This window comes from Zalophus californianus, chromosome 7 (genome assembly GCF_009762305.2).
Source record: "Zalophus californianus isolate mZalCal1 chromosome 7, mZalCal1.pri.v2, whole genome shotgun sequence".
NCBI lineage: Eukaryota > Metazoa > Chordata > Mammalia > Carnivora > Otariidae > Zalophus > Zalophus californianus.
The window spans coordinates 115,196,386-115,223,132 of record NC_045601.1 but is presented as its reverse complement, the minus strand read 5'-3'; the positions used below and the strand labels follow the sequence as shown (position 1 = coordinate 115,223,132).

Below are 26,747 nucleotides of genomic sequence, written 5' to 3'. Positions count from 1 at the left end.
CCTCAGCTGTCTTAGGGATCACTAGGCTCACTCTTCCCAAGACTATCCCACCCTGACACCAGAGAGACAGTGGGCGGAAAAAGGAGGAGACTCCTATCTGTCCCTTCTTGTTCCCTGGAGGCTGAGAACCACCCTTCCTTAGCTCCCATCCCTCCCTGCACCCTCCCCGCTCCACCTCCTCCACCCCCTCAGCGCATTCCTGCCTGACAGCTCTGGCTTGTACCTGCCTCACTGCTGTCCACCTTGTTTCAATCAAGTAGGGGGCAGGGAAGTGGACTGCTTGGCTGCACTTGTGAGGGGATGGGGGCTGGGAGCCTCCACTGAATGCTCCTTCGAAAGCACAGGGAGGCAGCTGAGGCCTTCCCTCGCGCCTCTGCACTCTCTACTCCCTTCGAGTTTGGGATTCCTCCAAGCCAGTAACCCAATTACCATCCTCATGCCTCCCTCCTAAACAGAGACCTGTGCGGTCAACAACGGGGGCTGTGACAGTAAGTGCCACGATGCAGCCACGGGCGTCCACTGCAGCTGCCCCGTGGGCTTCATGCTGCAGCCAGACAGGAAGACCTGCAAAGGTAAGGGCTCTCAGAGGACAAGAGCATCGGGGTAAGGGGCCGAGGTTGGGACCAGAGATACAGTACCTATTATGGGAGCTCCTCAACCCCCGGAGGCTGTCCTGATAAGAAAGAACCAAGGGCATGGCTAAGGCTCGTCTCTTGTCTGTCTTTCCCACCTCAGTTCAAGGGGCACGAAAGTCTGGCCAGCCCCTTAGTGCCCTAACCTTACATTGTTTTCCTTACTCTCATTCCTATCCCCCTACAGGTCCCTAACCCTCTTGCTTAATGAACATGCCATTCTCATTTGTCCCTGGCTCTAGGAGGATATTTGAGCCCTGACTGTGTGTGTACAAGGTCACAGATGTGTTCCATAACCTTCTTAACCCACATTCCCCAGACCTTTCCAAGTGGAAAGGCTACACTGGTCAGAGGGAGAAGTTGGTGGCAGTTGGGAGCACTGATGCTGGAGCCTGGCTACCTGGGTTCAGATCCCAGCTCTGCGATCCTGGGCAAGTTCCTTAGCGTCTGTGCCTCAGTTCCACTACAATAATGGTGCTTGTCCTAAGGATTAGATCAGTTATATATAAATCATATAAAAAGTACTTAGAACAGTACCTGACAGATGGTAAGTGTCTTGTGTTAACTATTATTATGGTATAATTTCCCATATTGTCCATCCTATTTCCCTTCCTTTTAATAAGCCAGGTCTGGGAGAAGGGTGGAGTGGGGGAGGAAAAAGGGAGGGTAGCCATACTGAAATAATGATTCATCAGGTCTGTGTCCCCTGGTCACAAGGAGGCCTGGAAAGAGGACTGAGCTCCTCCTTTGTGTCTTTCGGCCCAACAGCTGGCAGAGAGGATGGGGAGACAGGGAGGGCTGGGGCAGCAGGTCAGACAGCCAGAGTTGAGAGGTTTCCTGCTGGGAAGGACTGTTGACAGGTATGCTAAGAGTGAAGTGGAAGACTGCCCTCTCTGTCCCCTCCCCCAAGTAGGGGTGAGTAGCCTGGGTCCTGTCTGCCACCAGCTTGGGGAACTTGACCTCAGGAAGGAAGCTGCTCACGGGCCCCCCTTCCCTTCCTAGTGCTGAAAGCCGCCTCAGGCCTGAGCCTCTCCAGACCTCTCCCAGTCCAGCCCCCTGCCTGGCCCCCACCCCTCCCCCAGCAGCTACCCAGCCTCACTGGCTCCCCTGGAGGTCCTGGTGCCTGGCTCTCTCCTAGCTCCTCCTCTCTGAAGGGCTGCCCCTTTGAATCTTCACCTCTCTCTGCCACCCCCCACACCATCGCCTAGGGCTCTTAGGCCAGGCAGGGGCAGGGGACAGCATGGGATAAACCTTATCCACCAGCCTTTTGGGGAACGACCATCACCACAGAATGAAGGACAGAAACTAGCCCCCTGGTTCAAATGCCTACCTACTTCCTACTCTAGGCAATTCCCTGAGGGCCTGACTCTGCTTCCCATCTGTCCCTTTCTAACAGGGCTCAGTCCCAGGAAAGGTGTTCCTAATGACCACGGATCCCATGAACAGGGAAGAAACAGAGACTAGAGAGTGAGAGAGGAGTCAGAACAGCAGGCCCAGGGCTCTGCTTGATTTTCTCTCTCTGTGAGGGAGGGAGGGAGGTCATCTCCTTATTTGTTGTTCCCAGGCTTTGGTATCACCTTTGGTTCTCTCTACTTTGTCCTGCTTCCCCAGACATAGATGAGTGCCGCTTGAACAATGGGGGCTGTGACCACATTTGCCGCAACACAGTGGGCAGCTTTGAATGCAGCTGCAAGAAGGGCTATAAGCTTCTCATCAATGAGAGGAACTGCCAGGGTGAGCAGATGTGGGTCAAGGGGAAAGTCTTGGGAGAGGTACTAGGGGTGGGAGAGCTCCAGGGAGGCCAGAGGGCCAGAGTCTGAGAAAGTCAGTGGACACTGCGGAGAGTCTCCATAGGCAGTGTCATGCTGAAATTAGCAAACGTACCCCTTCCTCTTGATAGATCAGCTCTACCTTGCTCTTGGCAAGGAGGAGGGATGGATTTCTCCCTAATTCAAATCCTTGGCAGGACCTGACCTGCCTAACCACATATGGTGGTCCTGATCCATGGGCACCACATCTCACAGTTCCTGACTCTAAAGACTACAAGTGGAGGGGGCACAGGGGATGGGTAGGCACTGCCAAATCATTGATCCTAGGGCTGGGCCATGAGGGAGGGTCAAGGCCCCTCATGTGGGTCCTTCACCTAAGCACGGGGTCCCAGGGTCAAGTGCCCCAAGACAGATTCAGTGGCTTGCATCCCTGTTCTTCCAGATATAGACGAGTGTTCTTTTGATCGAACCTGTGACCACATATGTGTCAACACACCAGGAAGTTTCCAGTGCCTCTGCCATCATGGCTACCTGCTGTATGGTGTCACCCACTGTGGGGGTAAGCCAGCAAATTCAGACCCTCCGCCTCCTGGCCCCTCTCTCCTTCACACCCTGAACAAGTTCCTGAGTTGGCTTGTGGCTATGGGCAGTCAGTCCCCAGGTGCATGTGCCATGTCTGCATCCGTCATGATGACCTGGGAGATATTAAGACAACTAGGAGATGAGAGCGGGGAACAGCATTCTGCTTGCATAATTTCTATCTCCCATTCCATCGCTGCCTCTTGACTCCCATCCGCAACTTCCAAATTACAGCCCCAGTGGCAGGAAGGAGTGGAAGGCTTTAAAAACCTTGTCAGCCAGGCCCCTTTTCAGTCGGTTCTTTGGCTGGGGGCAGAGATAAGGGAGGGAGGTCCCAGGCTTGAGTTTTCTCAAGCCGGTAGTCAAGTCTCGGAGTGCCTGGGACACTAAACAAAGCCTCACTCACTGCCCACAACGTGGCTCCTACTCTGCCCCCACCGTTGTTGGTGTCTCCCTACTCCTTCCCCCAGATGTGGATGAGTGCAGCATCAACCGCGGAGGTTGCCGATTTGGCTGCATCAACACTCCGGGCAGCTACCAGTGTACCTGCCCCGCCGGCCAGGGCCGGCTGCACTGGAACGGCAAAGATTGCACAGGTGGGCAGCACCCTCTGCTGGCCAGAGCCGGCACTGCACTTTTGGGGGGTGGAAATTGGGGTCCTGGAAGTGGGGTCCTTCCACACTGAGGAAGCTGTGAAGTACTAGGGGAGCAGAATGTAGTCATTTGAGTTAGAGACATGAAAGTTCTGGTAAAGAATCCCCTCATCGGTCTCGGTTTACAGTCACAGTTCTGCAGGTAGCTAAGTCTCTTCCTCCAAATGAGCGAACGGCGGAGGAGGGTGGGGGAGTAAGGCCCTCTCCTCCTCGGGTCTCTCTCCCCTTCCTAGAGCCGGTAAAATGTCAAAGCAGTCCTGGTGCCTCGAAAGCCATGCTCAGCTGCAACCGATCTGGCAAGAAGGACACCTGTGCCCTGACCTGCCCCTCCCGGGCCCGGTTTTCACCAGGTACACAGAGGCGGTTGCTGTAGGGCTGGCAGGGCGGAAAGGCCACCTGTGCAGGGAGCTCTTCTGCTTCCCCTGCATTACTCCACCCCGTGGGTGTTGGGACGGGTCAGAGCTGTGACAGCCCCCTTCTCTCAGAGTCTGAGAATGGCTTCACGGTGAGCTGTGGCACCCCCAGCCCCAGGGCCACTCCAGCCCGAGCTGGCCACACCGGGAACAGCACAAACTCCAACCACTGCCATGGTGAGCACCAGCCCAGAGGCCTTGTTCCCACCTTACTCTCTTGCTTAGTAACCCCTATTTCTCTTTATTGCTTCTTCTGGCCTTACTTTATCCTTGGATCCCCTTCCTTGCTCTGTCATTCTTCAGCCCTTCTGCCTTGCTCCCTCTGCCCCTAACATCTGACTCCCCTGGCTTTCATAATCCTTCTCCAGCCAAGCCCCTGGCTTATTGCCCAGCTTCTCGATACCCTCCACAGCAGTTCCCACCCCCACGGGGCCCCCAGGCTGTGCTGAGCTTCTACCATCCCTCTAGAGGCTGCAGTGCTGTCGGTTAAACAGCGGGCCTCCTTCAAGATCAAGGATGCCAAGTGCCGCCTGCACCTACGAAACAAAGGCAAAATGGAGGAGGCCAGCAGGATCCTGGGGCAAGGTCTGGACCGGGGCCCCCACCCCACTGGGTTGTCTGACCACCACACGCTTCCCACCGCTCCGCTCCTCTGCTTAGCGAGATCTCCAAAAACCCACTGGCATCCTGAACTCTGGACAGAGCAGGGGCAGAGGCTCTTGCAGGCACAGGGCCCAAGGAAGTCCTGGGATATCCCCCCACCAAATAATTGGGATCCTACATTAAAAGCGAACTGAGATAGTTGCGGAGATCTGGTGAGGTCTGGCTGGCTTGGGGTGGAACAGTGAGAGCTGGGAGCAAGAACTTTCTCTGCCCCTGGGGTTGACAAGGCCTCTCCCCCAGGTGGTGCCCCCTGCTCTGACTGCCAGGTCACCTTCATCCACCTCAAGTGTGACTCCTCTCGGAAGGGCAAGGGCCGGCGGGCCCGGACCCCTCCAGGCAAGGAGGTCACTCGGCTCACCCTGGAACTGGAGGCAGAGGTCAGAGCCGAAGAAACCACAGGTGGGACTGGGGGCACTGCTGGGAGGAGGGTGGAAAGCGAGGGGTCAGAGGTGGGGAAACTGCAGGTCTCAGCAGCAAAAGGAAGGGGCAACGCCTGTACTAAGGGCAGACCCTGCCTAACACCAAACTCAGGAGCCAGTCTCTTACTATGCCCCTCCTAGCTCCTAGCTTTGCTCCCTGCCCTCCTGCTCATAGCCACTTTCTCTTCCTTCCCTGACTCATACCATCATCTACCACCAGCTACCTGTGGACTCCCCTGCCTCCGACAGCGAATGGAACGGCGGCTGAAAGGGTCCCTGAAGATGCTTAGAAAGTCCATCAACCAGGACCGCTTCCTGCTGCGCCTGGCAGGCCTTGATTATGAACTGGCCCACAAGCCGGGCCCAGGAGCTGGGGAGCGAGCAGAGCTGGTGGAGACCTGTAGGCCTGGGCAGCACCGCGCTGGGGCTAAGTGTGGTAAGGGAGCTTGCTGGGGAACAGGGGAGTGGGGACGGCCCAACTTGGGCCTGACTCAGAGCAGGACACTTGACGGCCTCAGTTGTACCTCAAATTGTGAGGCAGCCAAGACCCTCCTGCCTACCGTCCTCCTCTCCCTGGTCCCAGGCTGAAATCTAGAGGGATATCATGTCTAGAGGGGCCACCAACCCTCCTGTACGTGGCTTTGGCCCCTGGTCTTCCCAAGCAGGATTCTGTCCCCTCCCAGACAAAGAGATTCTCCTTGAATCTGTGGTGGGGCGGGGGGGGGGGGGGGGGGGGGGGCGGGAACGGGAATCCCAGGCCTGGGTGGTGGGAAATAGGCGGGGTGGGGGGGTGGGGGGGTGGGTGGCTAGCACGGCCGACTCTCCCTCAGTCAGCTGCCCGCAGGGAACGTATTACCACGGCCAGATGGAGCAGTGTGTGCCATGCCCAGCGGGCACCTTCCAGGAGAGAGAAGGGCAGCTCTCCTGCGACCTTTGCCCTGGGAGTGATGCCCACGGGCCTCTCGGAGCCACCAACATCACCACATGTGCAGGTGCCAGGGGAACAAACAATACAGAGTGGGGTAGGGTGGGCACTGGGATGCCCACGGGCATGGGATTTCCCAAGGGCAGGTCCAGGCTCCAGACCACTCTCCTCGTCAACATCCTGTTTGTGTGCCTCTGTCCCTGAGACTGGGTAATCCCGTGGGGATGACCAGGACCATCCCCATCAGAATTGGGCCCTTGATTCATTGCAGGTCAGTGCTCACCTGGCCAATACTCTGTAGACGGGTTCAAGCCCTGCCAGCCATGTCCACGGGGCACCTACCAACCTGAAGCAGGACGGACCTTGTGCTTCCCATGTGGTGGGGGCCTCACCACCAAGCATGAGGGGGCCATCTCCTTCCAAGACTGTGACACCAAAGGTGAATGGGCTACTCACTCGGAGACTCCCCAGTTTGAACTACTTCCAAAAACTCTCCAAGTCCTCAGAGTAAACCTAAGTATGTTGCCCCACCATCTTCCCCAGACTGGGAAAGGCCCAGCTGCCTGACCAACCATACCATCCTGCTCAGAGGACGCATCCTGACCCTCACCAGTCCCAAGTCCAGGAATTAGGGAGTAAATAACAGTCTCATTTACTCCTCTGCTTTGGAGAATGGGTAGCACATTCCCCTCAATACTACAAATAAGTTTCTATAGGTTTGGCACGATGCTCGGTGCCTGAAAGAAAAGGATTGGCGCAGTAGCCGGCCAGTCTGTCAAGTTTGTTTTTCCCTAGGCTTAAATTCTGGCATGACTAGGAAAGGCTAGGACTTTGGAAGGAACCTGGGTGTCTTCAGTCCCCTGCTTCTCCACGATGAATATGTCCTGCTCATCCCATGCCCCAGAACTCCCACTTGCCTGCCATCTTAACTCCTACCTTTCCCCCTTGCCTGCAGTCCAGTGCTCCCCTGGTCACTACTACAACACCAGCATCCATCGCTGTATCCGCTGTGCCATGGGCTCCTATCAGCCCGACTTCCGTCAGAACTTCTGCACCCGCTGCCCAGGAAACACAAGCACTGACTTTGATGGCTCCACCAGCGTGGCCCAGTGCAAGAGTATGTGGCAGGCCAGGCAGTGGAAAAGGGGGTAGAGAGGCCTGGGAAAAATGGCCATGAGAAGAGGTTGGGGGTGGGATAAGTAAACCCACAGGGAGCAAGGCTAAGGAGTGGGTGGGCACGAAAGTCCCACCCTCCACCTCTCCCAACCCACTCAATCCCAGGACCGTTGCTGGGCTGGGCCCCATGGCACTCTCTCCCTGGACACAGGTAATGGGGAGACAGAGAGGTGAAGTGAGATGAGAAGGTACTAAAAGGGCGGGAAGGAAGGTGGACCCAGAACTTGGAGAAGAGATGATGAACCAGGAAGGCGGCTATCTACATGTGTCTGATTTCCACTTCAAAACGCTTCAATATCCCTAACCCATTTCCCCATTGACTTCCCTTCTCTTTCTTGCTCTCTTTCTTGCACCTGGGTTTGCATACAGATCGCCAGTGTGGTGGGGAGCTGGGTGAGTTCACTGGCTACATCGAGTCCCCCAACTACCCAGGCAACTACCCAGCTGGCGTGGAGTGCATCTGGAACATCAACCCCCCACCCAAGCGCAAGATCCTTATCGTGGTACCCGAGATCTTCCTGCCATCAGAGGATGAGTGTGGGGACGTCCTCGTCATGAGAAAGAACTGTGGGTGGCTGCAGAGCTGGGCCAGGGAAGGGCAAATCTGGTTGGGAGGGAGAGAGAGAGAGAGAGAGAGAGAGAAGATGGGTACAGGAAGAACTGGGGCAGTGAGAAGGGAGGCCTTGGGAGGAGAGAGGCTAACAAAGGAAAACAGCAATGAATGCTCTTTGTTTGGTGGAGAGCAGAGTTAAGAAAGCCAGCATTGGGATTAGAACTCCAATAGTGTTAACACATGTCACTTTCCTGTTCTAGCATTTTTGCTGTTCCATTCATTTAAATGTCAAATTTCTTACACTCTTGTGAGTGCCTGGACATCAAAGAGGAGTTGTGGAACAAGCGGAGGGCAGGGGGAGAGGATATGTGTATGCTGGGGGCGGGGGAGGTACATGCACGGGGGAGAGCCTCTGTCAGCATGACTCCTTGCCCCCACGGCCCTCCTCCACGAGGGCTTGGGTAGCCTGCCCTGCTGCTCTCCTGACCTGCTGCTTGCCCTCCCAGCCTCCCCATCCTCCATCACTACCTATGAGACCTGCCAGACCTACGAGCGGCCCATTGCTTTCACGGCCCGCTCCAGGAAGCTTTGGATCAACTTTAAGACAAGCGAGGCCAACAGCGCTCGTGGCTTCCAGATCCCCTATGTTACCTATGATGGTGAGCAAGGGCAGGAATGCCAGGGAGGTGGGTGAGAAAGGCGAGGCTCATGAGTCTTAGGAGGGAGCAGGGGGAGCAGGGGGAGCAGGAAAAGTTTCCACTCGTAAACTGCTCCCGTTGGTTGATTTTGCAGAGGACTATGAGCAACTAGTAGAAGACATTGTTCGAGATGGCCGGCTCTATGCGTCTGAAAACCACCAGGAGATTTTAAAGGCAAGTGAACAAGCACAGCAATAAGAACAGCCAGCATTTAATGAGCATGTTACAATGTGCAGGCAGTAGGCTGGGGGCTTACAGGAATATCCTCATTTGATATACACAAGAGCTCTATGAAATAGGTACTTTCATCATTCCCACTTTACACATAAAAAGACTAAGGCACAGAGTTACAGAACTTGCCCAGTACGTCCAAGCCCATCTGACTGCAGGGTCCTTCACAGTACCTTCCACTGTGGGGGAAGAGGAAGAGAAGATGAGATGAAATGTCCCCTACGGCTTGTACCAAGAAATCGGGGGGAAATGAGGTACAGAAAGATGCTTCTGCATCTTACCCTCCCTTCCCTGCCTCCCTTCTCAGTTCCCACAGAAAAGGAGCAGATCTAGCACAGTGTTTCTCAGAGTTAATTCAGCACAACCTGTTTTAAAGGAAAAGAAATGTTACCAACGTTAAAGAATGAACTAGACCCCCCAGGGTCTGTGGATCTGTTTGAGAAAATCTTACTTGGGAAGCTACAGTCCTAGCAACAGTATTATCCTTCATAAATTATCAATGCAAGAACAAATTTTATCTTTATGGTTCCTAAAATCATTTTTGCATTATCATCAAAATAAGAGACACAATGACAAAAATCTCCTAGAACTTGCAGACTACAAAGAAAATCATTTCAGCAGTGCTTTTTGAACATGTTTTAAAGCATCTGAACCCTTATTTCAGATGTGCTCTGGAACTCCAATGCATAAAGTAATGGGGATGAGGGGCCAGAAGCCCCGCCTCTTATTTTAAAAATCTACTGATGCCATAGGAAGAATACTAGCCTAGAAGCCAGAAGACCTGAGTCTCAGTGCACAGTGCCTGGCACCTAGTAGGCTCTCCACACACCATGTTGCTGTTTCAGACAGAATGGTCAGGAAAGGCCTCTGAGAAGAGACCTGAATGAGGTAAAGGGCTACCCATTAGAAGATCAGGAAAGGAGCATTTTAAGCTGAGAAGCATGGGAGTTGTGTGGCATGTTTGAGAACCCTGAAGCCAGGAGAGCTCAGCAGAGTAAGAAAGTCAAGGGGCACTAGAGGACAGAGGGCAGGGTACAGATCACTTTCAGCCCATGGGCCATGCAAGGGACTGGGCTTTACTGAATGAAAAAAGAAACCAGAGAAGTGTTTTCAATAGCAAAAGGACATGATCTAATTAAAAACCAAAAAAGTCACTCTGGCTGCTGTGGGGGAGAACAGTCTCTAGAGGGACAAGGATAGGTGGGAGCAAGGAGCAAGGAAGCAGGGTAGGAGGCTATTGCAAGTTGTCCAAGTGAGAGATGATGGTGGCCTGGACAGGTGGTAGCTGCAGGAAACGGTCAGACCCCAGATATATTTTGAAGGTGGAATCGACAGGATTTGCTGTGGTTGTGGGCAAGAGAGAGGAGTCAAGGATGACTCCAAGGACTGGGTCATGAGCAAGGGAAGGATGGCGCTGCCAATGACGGAGTTGTAGGACTCTAAAGGAGGAACAGATGGTGGGATGGAAATCCAGAGTTCACCTCTGGGCATGCCTACTCAACATCAGGAGGGGCTGCTTCTGAGTCAAGGCTGGTGTCCCTCTTTCCCATCCCCAACGCTGAGGCTGACACTGCCGCCTGCCACCCTTTGCAGGACAAGAAGCTCATCAAGGCCTTCTTTGAGGTGCTGGCCCACCCCCAGAACTACTTCAAGTACACAGAGAAGCACAAGGAGATGCTGCCAAAATCCTTCATCAAGCTACTCCGCTCCAAAGTTTCCAGCTTCCTGAGGCCCTACAAATAGTGCCCCTAAGCCCAAGACCCAGGTTTTAAAGCCCCCAGACTCCTTAGCCCTCAGAGCCGGCAGCCCCCACCCCCAGATGAGGAACTCTTTCCTCTCTTTCTTTTTGGAGGAAAAAAAAAATCACTATAGACAAAGCACTCTTCCTTTCTGTCTCTCTAGCTTCCTTTCCTGTCTCTGCCTCTCTCTTTCTCCCTCTCTCTTACTGTGGTCTCTTTTCCTACACGCTACCTGGAAAAGCCATTAAGCGCTGGCTCTGTTTCCCCTGAGGGGTAAAAGAACAGTGTCCCCTTCCCCTTCCCGGCCACACTGCCCATTTTACTAGCTCACATCCTTGGCCTCCATCAGCTTGGGAGGGTGCTAGAGGCCCATGAAGGAAGTGGGGAATGGGGCGGGGGAAGAAGGGCTTCTGCCATTTTAGGGTTGTGCCTTGCTAGTCAGGAGCCAAACGTCCCCTGGCTGTGCCCCCCAGGGTGATTCTAACAACCCAGGGTTCTGCCAAAGAAGCCTTTGACTTACAGGCTTAATGCCAGCACTGGTCCTCTGGGGCACGTGGTTCGAGCCCTGGACTGTCCACTCAGCTGGCTTTCTTGTCTATACAGCTTCTCTCCTTCTTCCCCCACGTCTGCTTGGGGTCCAATCCATGAGGGCTTACAAAAGGCCCATAGCACTGGGCTAGTGGACAGCAGCTGAATGAGGAAAAGCAGCAGGCATTACCATGTTGAATGTGCCGCTGTCACCCCCCAACAGAAAGACTATAGCTCTGCAGGACAGAAACCAGGTTTTAAAGCATCACCAAAAAAAAAAAAAAAAAAAAAAAAAGAAGAAGAAAGAAAGAAAGAGAGAAAGAAAGAAAGAAAATGTATCATCTAAAGGACTAGACTACAGAACAATTGGAAGCCAGCCTCAAACACTAATCCCCTTTCTTGTCTTCCTGGCCCAGCCATCTCCTCACCCCTACCTGAGTGCTCCCTGGGGGAGCCCTACTCCCCTTGCTAAGTGTTGTCCTTAAAGAAACATGGCTGCTGACCAGAAGCCAGCCTGGGCCTTGCCCCAGACTTGTCTTTCCCTTGTAGCCCCAGATGGCTTGTGGGCTCCACCAAAGAGGACCCTGCTCTGCAGCCAGCCCAGAGCCACCTACCTCTGGCCCCAGGTTGTGGGCAGCAAGAGGAATGTGTGCACACTTGGCGAGCCTTCTGCCCACCCTGTCCACATCTAATAAGTGCAATCATTTTGAGTCTTCCTATGTTGTCTAGAGGGAGGGGTTTTTGTTTTCTGGTTTTGTTTTTTGTTTTTGTTTCTTTTTTCCTCTATTAGGACAAACCTATTTATAGCTGCCCAAGAGAGAAGAGTGTATGTTTGAAGTGGAAGAAAAAAGGTTTTGAATCTCATGAACCTTGAGTGCTGGAGCTGTCTCTGCTCCCCGACCAGTGGCCATCCAGACCTCTGGAGCCCTCAGCTGGGGGAACCCAAAACTGTAGCTCAGAGGCACCTGATGTGTAGGAGAGTAATTCTGGGACTTGACAGAGCAGGAAGGAGAGGGACCTGTGTTTGCTAATCCAATCCTGCCATCCCTATGCCTCTCTATGGATTCAGCACGGACCTCACGACTGTAGAGGCCGATAGAATCGGTCAGTGACTCTCCACTCCCAAGTAGGGAAAGCCTCCATCTTTTCCCTGCCTTCATCCTGTTTTCCCCTGTTGTACACATGGAAGAGCATCAGGACAAACCCCCTGGAGATGGGCTGACTGAGGGCCCTGAGGCCAGAGACAAGGCTATGGGAACCAAGAACAGGACAGTTATCCAGGCATGAAGTTTGTCTGACCTTGGCCACTCTGCCTACCCCTACCGGTTTGCCATTCCCTCTAGGAGTTGACTTCAAGCCTAGCTTCCTCCACTACTGCTTTTCAAAAGGAAGAATCAAGCCCATGCCCAAGCCCACATCCTGCACACATTCTACCCTCATTCCACTGCTGTCTATAAATTTATTTTCCATTTGCTCCTTTTATTTCCCCCAAAGCTGTTGTTCTATTCAATCAAAGGCTACCAATTAACTCCTAGGGTGCATTTCTAAGTGACTATCCCAGGTTATTGCTCCCCCAGGAGAGTCGACACTACATAAAGAAGCTTGCACCATCCCCTCACTCCCTAATCAGTAGCGTTCACCAGCCAAAGATAGCCTTAGGCAGTAGGTAGCCAAGGTCAAAGCTAGTTCCCCTGACTTCCATTAGCGAACACCCAGGCCCTTGGCAGTAGAGTGTCTGGCTTCCTGTGTCTCTCTTAGTCAGAGAGGGCTCTGCTATAAACATACAACATGGCTGCTTCCATACAAGAAAATGGTCATTTAATAGAAGTATCCACACTTCCCAGGAAATGCCATGGAAACTACTTTAATCCACTCTGACCATCCTCATTCTCCACCAGAAGCTAGGATAACTTTCTGATTCTCTCCCTACCATTGCATCTCTCTTAGAAAGCTAAGCAGAGTACTTCCCAACTTAGGCCTTCAGGGTCTGGCTTCTCCTTGCTCTCTTCCTTTCCTGTCACCCCATACATACACATAAACAGATTTCCTCCAATAATTTATTCCATAGTTTCTGGAAACTGCGAGTGGTTTCCACAGTATGGAAAGTATAGACCACTAGGCTTCTTAATTGATGTCAAAACAGATCTTGGTGAGCAGGTAAAGACCTGCTAATGTCCACCATGATTAGTTTAGGTCGTCCAAGTAGGGGGTTAACAATCCAGGCAAAGCTACTGCTGAACATATGGAGGAAGCCAGTCTTGGGGCATCAAACCAGGGGTTAAGTAGACTGAATGAGGAGTCAACACTCAGGGACTCTCCAGGCCTTTTACAGGTCAGACAGAAAAAAAAGTTTTTACCAGTGTAAGGAAGGAAGTAGATGGTGTAAATGGGAACCCTTCACGAACCAGTCCCAAGGCCTCTCTGCAGGATGGGGGTGTTTACAGGGCCACAGTACTGTGAGGCTTCATTTCTCTTAGTACAAAACCTGCCTTGATCTGAGTCTGGGAATGGGAAGCCATTTCTGCAAGGACTCTGAGCGCCAAGTGATGCACATCAGAAAGGCACTTAAATCCTCAGCAACATGGCAATCCCTTTTTACTTCTCTGCCTCCCTTTCTGTATTATTAGGCCAGGTCCATTCCTTAAACCCGAGGGAACTCTCAGCCAGGAGAAAACTGACCAGAGCCCGGACTTGAGCTGCCCTACCGCAGGCCTATAAATCCCCAGAAGACACTGAGCTGTGACTGCTCTGACTTCCTGAGAATTGGGTTAGTTTGAGGTAATGGAGGCTCAGATTTGTTGCTGCAAGTTCAGTAATACGGCCCTGGTCTCTGGCCCTAATGAAATTTTTGTATCTGAGAAGTGTTCTCCATAGGCATGTGTGAGGGGACTCTGTAGTGGACTGACAGGTCATATCTCAAAATGTCAGAAAACATAGAGCATTCAAACTTTGTTATTTGCTGCTTAACCTCAATATAACAGGCTCACACTAGGGGGAGGGAGACAAAGTATAACTGACCATAAGCAGAAAATAATGTTAACCTGCTTGGCTTCTTTCTAAAGCACAAAAGTGGAAGCAAACAACACAAGGATATCTTTAAATTGGACCTGTCTCAAAGATAGCACACCCTGTCCTTGGGCCATTATTTGGACTAGGAACCCTTTAAGAAAATATATGATTAGAGAGATTAGAACCCCCAGTTCTGTTATCAGCTTATCTAGACAACACATTGTAGCAGTTTGGACAAACTGAAAACTTTATTCTTCTATGTGAGTTAAACTGAAGTTTCAGAGAATAATCATTACCATGTGGGAGGCTTTTTTTAATGCAGAAAAAGAATCTCAAAATGTATTTATATCTGCCTTCCACTGCTGCCAATATAGTAAGTATCTCCTACACAATCAACAATAAACAGTAAATGATGCAGTTCATAGAGTATTTTGCACTTGGGGAAAAAATGTATCTGAACTTGTAAAAAGAAATGTTTGGATTTTGTATTGTCTTTTTTTATTATTATTATTAAAATACTAAATGAAACTCCTTGGCCTGGCATCTATTCCTCTGTGTCAATAGTTTATTCTAGAGCTGGAAACAAAGTGTCTTCTGGCTTTCAGATAGGACTTACAAAATTGTCTCATGTATCCATCTTATTCCTAATGATTTTGGAATCTGAAAAGGCTTCTCTCTCTATTTTTAAAGGTAGTATCAAGAATTATCCCCGGGCGCCTGGGTGGCTCAGTCGGTTAAGCGACTGCCTTCGGCTCAGGTCATGATCCTGGAGTCCCGGGATCGAGTCCCACATCGGGCTCCCTGCTCAGCAGGGAGTCTGCTTCTCCCTCTGACCCTCTTCCCTCTCGTGCTCTCTCTCATTCTCTCTCAAATAAATAAATAAAATCTTAAAAAAAAAAAAAAAGAATTATCCCCTACGGGGGATCTAGGGAGTAGGGGAAGTTTAGGGTATTGTTTCTCCTTACTATAGTACAGTTCCCCAAATCTAGCCAGGCCACAGACTCCCTAATTAAGATGTCCCGCTCTAGCAAAATACCAGCACTGAGAGGTACAAGGCAGTACACTCTTGGCCACCCAATAGAATTCTGAAATATCATTTAGCCACTATGACCACTACTACCATAGGGCACAGGAACACAATCTCCAGTCTCTTACAAATGAACAGTCCCAATTTCTAGGCTCAGAGATGATAGATAAAACTTGTTACAATTATGTAATTCCCTGACATAAAATTTTATTGGATTTAATATCCAAATGATATAGCAATTTAAGAGAAACAAGGCAAAAATCTACCTGATCAAAAAATATGTTGAGTTGGCCTACTAGAATCCTAAACTTCCTTGTTAGCATCTATAAAGGATAGGTGCATTCATTTCTCAATTACTGAGCTCCTGTTATGTGCCCTGCATCGTGCATCAGGCTATCACAGCTTGATAACAATAGCCATACTCAAGACCCATACTCCTCAGGTAAGATTCTGATTACAACTGATCTTTCCACATTCACTTCTCAACAGGAGAGAAAATCCAGTCTACGTGGTGGCTATGAGTATATGTTAATTCACTGGCATTCCGTTTTATATATTAACTTCCTGTAAGTTTGATTTAGTGTGACAAAACATTAACACTTTGGTGGGCTGACAAAATCACGTTTCTGGAACTGCAAAGCCAAGGACCAATACAGGACTATTATGACTACATCAGCTCGGGGCCATCCTCTCTGACTTATTTCAGAGGGTTACTCTTTTATTCCAAAACAGCAAGTCTTCCACCTTCTTCCTAGAACATTTGTGATGTTGTCCCTGATTAATGTATATCAGAGCCAGTACAGTTGAGTCTGCTTATATCAGTCTTTATAAAACGGGCACATGAAGACATCCCAAGGAACTCTTTCCAAGGGTATGTGAAGAGATACTAGGCAAGGAAATCAATCTGAGGGGCATTTTAAGGAAATAAGTTTCCAGATCCTCAACTTCTATTAGAAATCTTCCCCCAAATGAATCTGTTTGGGAACCAGCCGGGATACTTAGGCACACTCCATTCCACCTCCTCTTTCAGCATAGTCTTTGTCCTACTTTACAAAAGAAAGGCATATCCCTCACCTACACTGAATCTTCATCCATGGCCCAGGATATAACAACCTGGGGAACAGGAGGGAGGTGTTTTTTCCATTCATATAAAAATATTCCTATTACAATCAGTCCTCTTATTTCATCTTATAAAATGTTTACTATTTTCTACCACCTACTAGTAAAACCAAATTGTTTGTTAGCTGTTCAGTCCATTATTTCTTAGCAAATATACTTTTCTTTTTTATTAAGTATGCTAGAAAAAGCTTGTCATGAAGTCTAAAAAAATTAATTGGAGTTATTTCTGATTTTTTTTAAAGATTTTATTTATTTATTTGGCAGAGAGATACAGAGAGAGCAAGTAGGCAGAGACGCAGGCAGAGGGAGAGGGAGAAGCAGGCTCCCCGCCGATCAGGGAGCCCGATGCGGGGCTCGATCCCAGGACCCTGGGATTATGACCTGAGCCGAAGGCAGCCGCTTAACCGACTGAGCCACCCCCAAAGTCAAACATCAGAATTCAACACGAGCACATATCCGTATCTGCTAAGGGGATAACATGCCTTCCATCCTACTTCTCATTTAGCTACTAGTAGATTTAGCTACATATTACTCTCTACTAGCTACTAGTAGATTTAGCTACATATCACACGGCATTATTCCAAATTATATAATGAGAAATAGTACTATCTTGTTTTTACAGTTTTTGCAATGTTAATATTAACTCTACATAATTTTAATCATGACTGATTTTTAGTAATCTATTTTATAAGTTACAACTAATAATTTATTTCCCAGTGATTTTTTACAATAGTCTTTAAAACAAATATTAGCATATTTATTTGAATTGAAGAATAAAGTCAGACTTTTTCCTAACAAAGTTAAGTCTGATTTAGCTGATTGGTTTGAAAGAAGATTGGCTTTGCTAATTCCACAAATGGCAGGTGTTTTCCATACTGAAGTGAATCTGCACTTCAATATTTTCACAAAAAGATCCTGAAAACATGTAATGATAAAAGAATTTTATAAAAAAAATTGTGTTGGTAAAAGAGTATGAAAATCAGTCTGATTAACAAGGTGCCTCTGAGTGAAAAGGTAACAGGTAACTAACAGTAATTTTTATAAGACTGAAACTGAGACTCTAATGACTGGATAACAAATCCTTTTGCAAGTTCAGTGGTTTCCAATTCTTTGTTTTTAATAAAATTAAAGGACTCTATTTGATAGTACTTGAGAATATTATTTGGTAATAGGACACCTTGTGATCACTGGCATGTAATTTAGGAGTAGTTCAAAGCCTCAAGGACTAATGCTGTAACAAATCTCTTCCTTTCCCCAATTACTACATGAACAAGGTTTCTCAATGCTTATGTCTATAAAAATAAAAAACAGAATGGATATTGCACCTTATCTCCTTCTACCATTAGGTCTGAATACCTGAACTCATCCATGAAAACCCGAACTAATTAAGAAATACCATATTTCTCATTAAAGGATGCATTTTTTAAAAGTTTTTATTTATTCATTTAAGTAATTTCTACACCTAATATGGGGCTCGAACTAACGACCCCAAGATCAAGAGTCGCATGCTCTTGACTGAGCCAGCCAGGCACCCCAAGGGATGCATTTTCAATAAAAATTATACTTTTTAGGTTTCACAAGTTATAAAAACATGTATATTTATGTTTTTTTAATAAATTGTGTACCAGTAATAACTGTAATGACAATTCAATTCAAAAGAAACTTTTTAACAATTAAAGCCTATGGTCACAGGCAATAAACTTAAATTTACACTCATTCTTGTTGCAAAGAAGTGTGACAGTGATCAATAAAAATCTTTAAAACATACAAATACACTAATTAGGATACAGTTCTGTAGGCAAAGTGAATGGAATTAGGAGTTCAAGAAGAAAGGGAACCATATAAAATTTCTGCTAAAGGGCTTGTTCATATATTTTTAAATAGATGATGGTGGGCATCAAATATTTAGGGTATTTGGAGTACACTGGATACCATTAAAGAGTTACAGAATGGTTTAAGTTTAAAATGTTAAAATTACAATAACTCAGAAATTATATCTTCTACAAGTACTTAAATTTGTGATGGAAAATTTAGATACCAACTTTTAAATGAACAAGGGGTTATACAGTCCTTTCAAATTCTTTTATAGATTCCATGTTTTAAAAATGTCCTAAGACCACTAGCCTAGGGGCGCCTGGGTGGCTCAGTCAGTTAAGCGTCTGCCTTCAGCTCAGATCAGGATCCCAGAGTCCTGGGATCGAGCCCCACATCAAGCTCCCTGCTCAGCGGGGAGGTGGCTTGTCCCTCTCCCTCTGCCCCTCCCTCTATTTGTGCTCTCTCTCAAATAAATAAATAAAATCTTTAAAAAAAAAAAAGACCACTAGCCTATATGGTGGTATATTGTCAGGGTGGGGCTCAAAGGCAGAACACAAGCTGCTAGAAATGACCTTCAATCCTCCACTCCAAAATATGTTCTTCATCAGTTCTCCTGAGTACCTGAAACTACCCGTCAAAATCTTATTACTTCAAAGTCACACACTGATTGCCCAGAGTTTTTGTTCATTGTGTAATAGGAGAGGTGATTAGCCAGATTAGGATCTGCATGGAATGTGAGAAAGGACAAATGTATTTTTTATTATGGAAAAAGGTGGTGAGGAGACAAACTAGGACAACCTGAGTTCTAGTCCCTGCTCTATTTCTAACCAGGAGTTTATGCTTCCGACAGGGTAGGTAAGAGGCTGTCAGTGCCCTCAATAGCATCGTTAGCTACCATAGGCCCCAAACCCTGTACTTTGTAACTGTTTCTATTTTATCGGAATACTTCCTTTGAAAATTCTTTTTTTTTTTAACTTAAATTTTTGGGGGTGCGGGGAGGGAGGATACCAAAAAAAAAAAAGTTAGTCTAAAAGGACAGAGAGGGAAAAGTTTCTCACCTCATTCCTCCAGGCACCCAATTCCTCTCCTAAGAAGCAACCTTTACCAGTTCCTTATCTAACTCCTCTCAGTTATTTTTAATGTCTTACCAAAAGCTCACTCCCTTTTAATTTTCCCTTGGATTTCTGCAAATTCCCCCAACTAGCCCCTCCCTCCTGGGAGGGGTGAAATGGCAAAAGGGCTTGGTTTTGCTCACCCCAGGCGAGCCTACGGTGGGGAGCAGCTGGTTTTAAGGTTGCGGGTGGGGCTGAGGGGGTACGAGGGTGAGAGAACCCGCGAGGGCCGTCAGGGCGCCCTCCCTAGAGAGGCAAAGTCCCTCACGGCTCCTCAATGACGTCCTTTTCGAGACGGAGCTAGTAATACCTGCAGTTGCTTCCTTCAGGGTGTTAGTTCGAAGATCGTAGGCAGTGCCTGCGGACTGCGCCCAGTAAAGCGCTTCGGGGCGGTAAGGCGCAGGAGGAAGCCCCCGGGCTCTGAACCCCAAGGAGAAGGTCCGCAGCCCCAGTGCGGGCAGTGGCACCCGCGGGAACGGCTTCCCTCACAACCTAACCCTCCCGTCCTCCCCGGCTCCTGGAGCGCCCTTTTCGCCCGCAGGCAGCCAACGAGACAGCGTGGAGCCCTCGGGGCCTCGGGCTCCTCCCCGCTGCCGCCTCAGGCCTCAGGTGGACCGAGTCCCTCGGAGGGACAGGTGGCAGCTCCCCATTGCTATAGCGACGACCCGGCTCGCCAGCCGCGCCCAGGCCCTGACCGGGGCGTCGTGACGTCATCACGCCCTCCCCGGGCGCTAGGCCTCGCTGGCCGTGCGTCACCCGGCCGGGGGGCGGGGCGGGGCTCGGAGGGGCACGGTTCAGAGCCCGGCCGCCTGGGCTCCAGGGGCCCGGGAACCTGGATAAGTAGGACGGCTGCCGCGGCGACTGGGGGTGCGGGGTGGAGCGTGCCCTGTATTTTCTATACGGGTTCCGGGGCCCGGTAGAGGCGCGCCGCGAGGAGAGGAAAGTGCGGCGGCCCTGGAACCTGGATATCGCGCGAGGCAAGCTGCGCGCGGGCGGGCGGGCTATGGCGCAGGCGGGTTGCGGGCCGGCGCTGGTGGCGGGGCCCGGTGCATGGCGGTCTGTCGGCGGAGTCGCCCTCGGGGGCTGTCAGGTTGGTGGCTGCGGGAAGAGTGGGTCCACCGTGCCCAGGTGGGAGGCCGGGCGGGCGCAGGGCCCCGGGAAGGTCCCGAGCCCAGCGTGCCCACCCTCCTCCGGCCCTAGCCCAGCGTCCGGGCGGCTGGACGGCGACCTGACCCCTCCCCCACCCGGGGCCCCGGCCCCCATCCCTGCCCCTTCTTTCCGCCCTGCGACTCCTCCCCCTTGACTTCTAAACCCCACCCCAACTCCCAAACCTCACGCCCGCCTCCACCTCTGTGACCCTGCACCCCACCCACTGACCCTAAAACCTTGCCAGGTAATCCTCAATTCTTATTCATTGAGTCTGCCAACCCAGGAATTTCCCCAGCTCTGCCCAGGGACCCACCAACCCAGTGACTCCCTCAGTTCTAATCCAGTGACTCAAGCCCCGAGACCCCCACACTCCTCGTAGGTGACCCCCCAACCTTCTCAATGACACACCATTGGTCCGGTAACTCCCACGGTTCTATCCCGTGTTCGCCCACAAACTTGGTGACTCCCCTCAAACCTTTCCTGGTAACTCTTAAGCCCTACTCCAATAGTTTCCCACCCAGTCATCTACATAACCCCCAATATCTAGTAATCCCTTCTTTGCCCTGTAACCTCATGATCCTCATTCCATGCTCCCCCCTTCATCCTAAAGTCACCCCCACCGACGTCCCTCTCTGCACCCTCAGCCCCTCAGTGTCAATCAGCACATGACTTAGAAGTGCCCTAGCACCATGCTGGTGCCCGGGAAGATGTAGAGATGAATATGAAGTAGTAGTAGTTGGAGGCATCAAAGAATTCTGGATTGAGTGTGTGATCCCATCAAGTCCCAGCTCTGCCACCGTTGTGCTTTGGAAACCTGGGACAGGCCCCTTCCTCACTGGGCCTCAGCTTGTCTTCTGTATTGTGATAAGGCTGGGTTAAGTGATCTGAGAGTTTCCTTCCAGCTGTGAAATTCTGCAATTCTCAGTCAAGATAATATTTGTTTGCAATCATTTTTGTACCCTCGCTAGAAGTTTACTCTAGTAACCTCACCTCAGGGTCCACTTGCTTCATGAACTTTATTCCCTCACTCCCATGACCCCCTACACTCTTAATAGTCCATATACCCATTTCCCTTGACCAGGCCCCGTCAGTTAACATGTTGGCGAAGCAAGATAGCAGAGCACTTCAGCTAGGGGCATTGATGTGATAAGAGACCTCGGTTCTGGTCTGATTCTGGCTCTTCATACCATTTAGCCTGTCTGAACCCTCGGCCTCCACCTCTGCTAAGGGAGGGGAATAATCTTGCCTGGATGATGCATACAAAGCCCTCGGCACCATGCCTGGCCCATGGGAACCCTTAAATACAAACTGCTCCTATGGGTCTTACTCTGTCCTGGGTGCCAGGGATTCAACAGACCAGCCAGGGCCCATGTGTTACATTGCTCCTCTACCCCGGAGCTCTTGGAATCCCCGTCCTCTTAATCTCTGCTGTGGCCTCCTCTTTCTCTGATTCTTTATCTCGTCCCTCTTTAATTATGATTGGCTGAGCACCTACTGTGTGCCGTGCTTTCTGGGTATAAATTAAATTTACCTTTCGACAACGCCAAGAGGGGATTATTACTATATCCACCACCATTTCCCATTTCTATTGGTTTGGTTTGGTTTCAAATAAATAAAGAACCTGAAGCAGTAAGTAGCAGAGCCAAGTATTTGAGTCCACAGCCTTCAAAACCCACTTGCTCCACTACCTCTCGCCCCCAAACCTGCAGTTTTCCCAGGTCCTCTCACCCTGAGCCCCTTGTTCCTTACTTTCTAATGATTCCTAAGCCCAACATTAATTCATACCGTGACTCCCAAGGGTTCTGTTACTCTTTGCCCCATGGCTTAGTGACTTCCTCAACCCATTGTTCATGACTTTCCACCCCACGGGCCCTGAGACCCCTGCACCTTAATACCTCTCTTCATCTTTTGTCCACACATCCTCTCACAGCCCTCACTCCACGATCTCCCCCTAAAGGGGCTGCCAGCTTACAGGCACTCTACCCCAAACCCACTTATCCTGCTAAGTCCCTTCCCTGCCAGGAGTTCAGACACTCTCAAACCCTCTGGCCCAGTAGTCTTTCCTCGCCTGATTTCCTATTTTCAGTCTCTTCTCAGTGTTCTGGCTGCCTCCCTTCTACCACCCTCAGCCAAGTCCTGTTCCCCAGAGCCTTCATCTAAGTAGCTCTTTATCCAGTGACTTCCTTCCCCCAGCTTCAGTGAAATGAGCCCCTTCCATCCCAACGTGAACCCATATACCCTCCCATTCTAAGATCCCTCCTCTTCACGTTCTTCACAGATTCCTAAAAGATCCTGCCTCCCATATTCCCCGATCCCGTGGCATCCTCCTCGTCATCAGTGAGCTCCTTTTCAAACCGGAGTTGTCTTCCCCCCGTTTTCCTCTCCCTGCATCCCTGCCCCTTCTCACAGTGCCTCTTCCTGTGCTTCCTCTTATTTTTCTCCCAGCCATCCTCACCTCACCAATTTCTGTAACATAGATTATGATGCAAATGTCCCTCTCATCCTCTCCTTGCTTCCACTCTTCTGTGCATCTAACTCCAGGGCCCCGTGAGTGGCCAGCTCTCCTACCTTCATACCTAGCACTGTCTGGCCAAACCTCACTGACCTCTTTGGTTTGTCCAAAGAACTACACTCTTTTCTAGGAACTTCTGATCATAGATCACCAAGATCACTGTCCTTTAGCAAGGAGATCTTGGAAATCTTTCTGAATTGATAGAGCCTCGTCTCCTTGACACACTCCCATGATCCTCTTCGATCCTCCTCTGTAGCTGAAGCTGCTTGGTGTATATGCCCTCAGGGTAGAATGCTCTGGGTGTTAGCTTCTGCCGGCATTGAATTAGCCCCATTGTTTTCCAAGCTCTGGGAGGACTTTCCAGTTCTCTCCCACCGGAACACTGGATGGTGAATAGCAAAATGTGACATTAAAGATCCACATCCCAGAGTCTACTCTGCAGGTCACCAAATTCCCAGGTCTCCTATATTGGCTGTATAGCAATAAATAACAGCAGAGGGCAAACCTAGAGTTAAGGAAGGGGTAAGCCCTGGGGTCTACAAATTGATTTTTGAAAGAAGCTTTTGCCTTATGCTTGCTTAACCTTTCTTAGGGCACAGAGCGTATTCTGCCATGGATCTTAGTTATTTGTTTACTTCTCACCCACTCCCCAACCCCACGGCGATCTCCTTGAGAACAGAGTTTTTCTTTATCTTCTGTCATCTTAATCTGGTCCCTTATATTCTGAGGTAGAGTCCGTAAATACTGACTGAATTGAATGAACTCACTCAGAAATTCTGCATCAGGTACAAACAAGTAAAAACAGCTCGCGTCTGTGTTCTTTTTGTAGCCACAACAACCCCCACATCCCCAAATCCCTGCAGAGGAGTAATGGGCAAGTCCCTTGATTTAAACAGTCTGGAATTTAGACACTTCCTTTTTCACTCATTAGTCGGCTGGGGGAATGGGCGTGAGTGCTCATTTTTACCGTATATCTGGTAAGACTAGAGGGATTGGTTGCCCTAGTTGCTAGAACACAATGGTAACAGGCCAGGGTCTGTTATAGACAGACCAGTTCTCAAGAAAACAGCCAGATGAAATATTTACTGGGGGTTGCAAAGACCACCAGGGGATAGGAGAAATCAAACTGGCAAAATGTTGGCAGTTGTTGAAGTTGGGTAATAGGTTCATGGGACGCATTACCACTATTTCTAGTTTTGCATATGGTTGAAATCCATAATAGAAGTTAAAAAAAATGGTAGATGAACAAGTGCAAACTTAGCAATGTTCCTTGGAAAACACCTCAACACAAATGTTACTGAGTCAGTATTATTATCTAGGTTAAGCAGTATATTTAGTCTAACCTATCCCTGACCTCTTCTGTTTGTGAGATAGCAGGATGCTAAATACAAAAATTAGCAGCCAGCAGAATTTTGTACCGGTGGCCCAGAAATTGTAACATGCTGGCAGCAAGTACCTGTTGCCCTGAACCTGAGAAGGTGAAGCAGTATGGAGGGTGGGAGGTGAAGGAGAGACCAGAGCTAGGTCTCACTAGGGTCGTCCCCTTTGGGCCTAAGGCCTTCAGATTACTGGGAGATCTTAAAGATATGGGTGTTCATTCATTCCCTCATTCATTCATTCATTCCACAAATATTTGCTGACTTTCTGCTAGAGACCACGTACTTTTCTAGTACCCAGAGATAGAGTGGTGAATAAGACAAAGTTCTGGGACTTAAGGAGCTCACCGTGGGGGTGAGACGTACAATAAACAAATAAACAAGTAAAATCTATGCTGAGAAAATTGAGCAGAGGACGCCTGGGTGGCTCAGTTGGTTAAGCGACTGCCTTTGGCTCGTGTCATGATCCTGGAATCCCAGGATCAAGTCCCGCATTGGGCTCCCTGCTCGGCAGTGAGTCTGTTTCTCCCTCTGAGCCTCCCCCCTCTCATGCTCTCTCTCTCTCTCATTCTCTCTCTCAAATAAATAAATAAAAATTCTTTAAAAGAAAAAAGAAAATTGAGCAGAGAAGGGAGAGAGTACCAGAAGTCAGGGTGTTAAATTTTAAACAGGGTGGTTAAGGAAGTTCTCATTGAAAAGGTAACATTTGAGCAAAAACCTGTAAGAAGTTAAGCGGTGAGTCAAGCGTATTTCTGGGGGAAATATATTCCAGTCGGAGGGAACAGCAAGTGCCAAGGCTCCAGAGCAGGAGTATGCCTTGTATATTCTATATTCGAGGACCACAAAGGCGTCAGCCAGTCTGGCTGCAGTAGAGTAAGAGAGGGGAAACAGAGCAGGAGATGTGGGGGTGGGAGTGGGTTGGTGGCAGGTCATGTCAGGATTTTATTGTGCAGCATGAAGAGGAGCCATTGGAGGGTTGTTTTTTTTTTTAATTTTTATTTATTATTTGACAGAGAGTGAGAGAGGGAACACAAGCAGGGGGAGTGGGAGAGGGAGAAGCAGGCTTCCCGCTGAGCAGGGAGCCCGATGTGGGGCTCGATCCCAGGACCACGGGATCATGACCTGAGAGGAAAGCAGACGCTTAAGGACTGAGCCACCCAGGCGCCCCTCATTGGAGGGTTCTAAACAGATAAGTGACGTGATTTGACATTCAGGATCATTCTGTCTGCTTTGGTGAGAGTAACAAGAAGGCAAGAGTGGAAGGAGGGAAGCCGGTTGGGAGGCTACTGTAAGAATCCAGGCAAGGGAAGCTGATGGCTTGGACCCAAAGTTAAAGCAGTGGAAGAGTGAGAAGTGGTTGGATTCTGGCTATATTTTGAAAGAGGCGCCAGCAGGATCCCCTGATGGATTGGATATGACATGTGAAAGAAATAGAGAAGTTGAGGATGGCTCCCTCATTTTTGGCCTGAGCAACTGAAGGATGGAGTTACTATTTACTGAAAGGGGGGAGCCTGGAGGAGGGGGCAGGGTGCGAGAAGGGATGGATAAGGAGTTCGCTTGCGAATGTGTCAAGTTTCAGGTGTTTGGGGACACGGAGATGTTGCATAAGCAGCTAGATAGACAAGTCTATGAGACGTGTAAATTTCTGCTCATCTGAGAGCTGAAAGAACACTATTCCTGAGCAAGAGACAGGGCAGTACAGTGGAAGAACACTGGCTTGCCACCAGCTAGCTGTGTGATCCTTTGGAACTCCGTCCCACAGCTCTGACCTCCAGATCTTCATCTGCAGAATGACTGCATTAGACTAGAAATGAACCCTCTTCTCAGCCCACACCCATTGTGAGAGTCAATGAATTAGTGCTCGGAGTCAACAAGATAACGTATCTGTATATCTGAGAGCATTTTAAACTGCTGAGCCCTATACCAGGTAGCAGTGTAAGAGTCCTTCCTTCGCTAAAGTAACATCCAGTGAGTGCTGGATGCAGAAGATGCATCCGTGCCCTCGTGGAACACTACAGACCAGCTCCCTGGTGCAGCTTCGCTGCTAAGTGCAGAGGAAACAGGCCAGAGTCTGGTGGTCTGGTGTGACATTAGCTAGGGAAAGCCTGTGCTTCACCTGGGTCTGGGAGAAAAGTGAACATGGATGTCAGAGATGAGGCAAGATGATACCCCAAGCTAGTAAAGGTGGTGGGGCTGGGGAAGAGCGGGGGTGGTGGGACTCAGTTTCTTCCCTCCTTCATTCTTTCAACATTTATTCCTCTGCTGGGATCTTCTCTTCAGGAGCTCCTAGTTCTGTAGTAGATGGTTCCGAATCTGCCCTCAGGAGTTTCCATTAGAGCTCATTCACAGTAAGTGGAGCTGATTTAGGATTCAGATTTTAGCTAAAGAGCTCGGTTAGCTATGTGATCTAATGGTATTATTCATTTAGTATCTGGGGACACATTCTTTGTTAGGTGCTGATTACACCAAAACACATGCTCTCAAGCAACGTAAGTTAATAAGCAAGTAGGAGTGTGTTATTCCCGCCCCCCCAGAAGAGTCCGATTTAAGGAGGACACATACTGTGGCAGAGTAATCCCTTCACTGCATCTGGAAGCACGGTCGCTGTGCTTGCTGTGCCGTGTTTATCTTTGTGTCATTTAGATCTCAG

The 26,747-nt window shown here is 49.5% G+C and overlaps 2 protein-coding genes across 8 annotated transcripts in view; both read left to right on the top strand.

The window, feature by feature from the left end:
- Window positions 1-14,440, top strand: part of SCUBE3 (signal peptide, CUB domain and EGF like domain containing 3) — a 69,701-nt gene extending 55,261 nt beyond the window's left edge. The window contains exons 11-26 of the mRNA XM_027604083.2: window positions 456-572; window positions 2,244-2,366; window positions 2,844-2,960; window positions 3,451-3,576; window positions 3,867-3,983; window positions 4,119-4,223; window positions 4,515-4,631; window positions 4,950-5,108; window positions 5,349-5,564; window positions 5,959-6,120; window positions 6,325-6,492; window positions 7,009-7,170; window positions 7,599-7,796; window positions 8,289-8,441; window positions 8,575-8,654; window positions 10,305-14,440. Coding sequence (XP_027459884.2) covers window positions 456-572; window positions 2,244-2,366; window positions 2,844-2,960; window positions 3,451-3,576; window positions 3,867-3,983; window positions 4,119-4,223; window positions 4,515-4,631; window positions 4,950-5,108; window positions 5,349-5,564; window positions 5,959-6,120; window positions 6,325-6,492; window positions 7,009-7,170; window positions 7,599-7,796; window positions 8,289-8,441; window positions 8,575-8,654; window positions 10,305-10,454 — 2,270 coding nt within the window. The 3' untranslated portion in view covers window positions 10,455-14,440. The remainder of the gene's footprint in view (window positions 1-455; window positions 573-2,243; window positions 2,367-2,843; window positions 2,961-3,450; window positions 3,577-3,866; window positions 3,984-4,118; window positions 4,224-4,514; window positions 4,632-4,949; window positions 5,109-5,348; window positions 5,565-5,958; window positions 6,121-6,324; window positions 6,493-7,008; window positions 7,171-7,598; window positions 7,797-8,288; window positions 8,442-8,574; window positions 8,655-10,304) is intronic.
- Window positions 14,441-19,837: 5,397 nt separating this feature from the next.
- Window positions 19,838-26,747, top strand: part of ZNF76 (zinc finger protein 76) — a 33,458-nt gene continuing 26,548 nt past the window's right edge. For 6 of the 7 annotated variants that reach the window (XM_027603187.2, XM_027603190.2, XM_027603188.1 and 3 more), the window contains exon 1: window positions 19,838-20,150. The gene's annotated coding sequence lies outside the window, so the exon portion shown is untranslated. The remainder of the gene's footprint in view (window positions 20,151-26,747) is intronic. The other variant, XM_027603186.2, reaches the window with a different exon arrangement.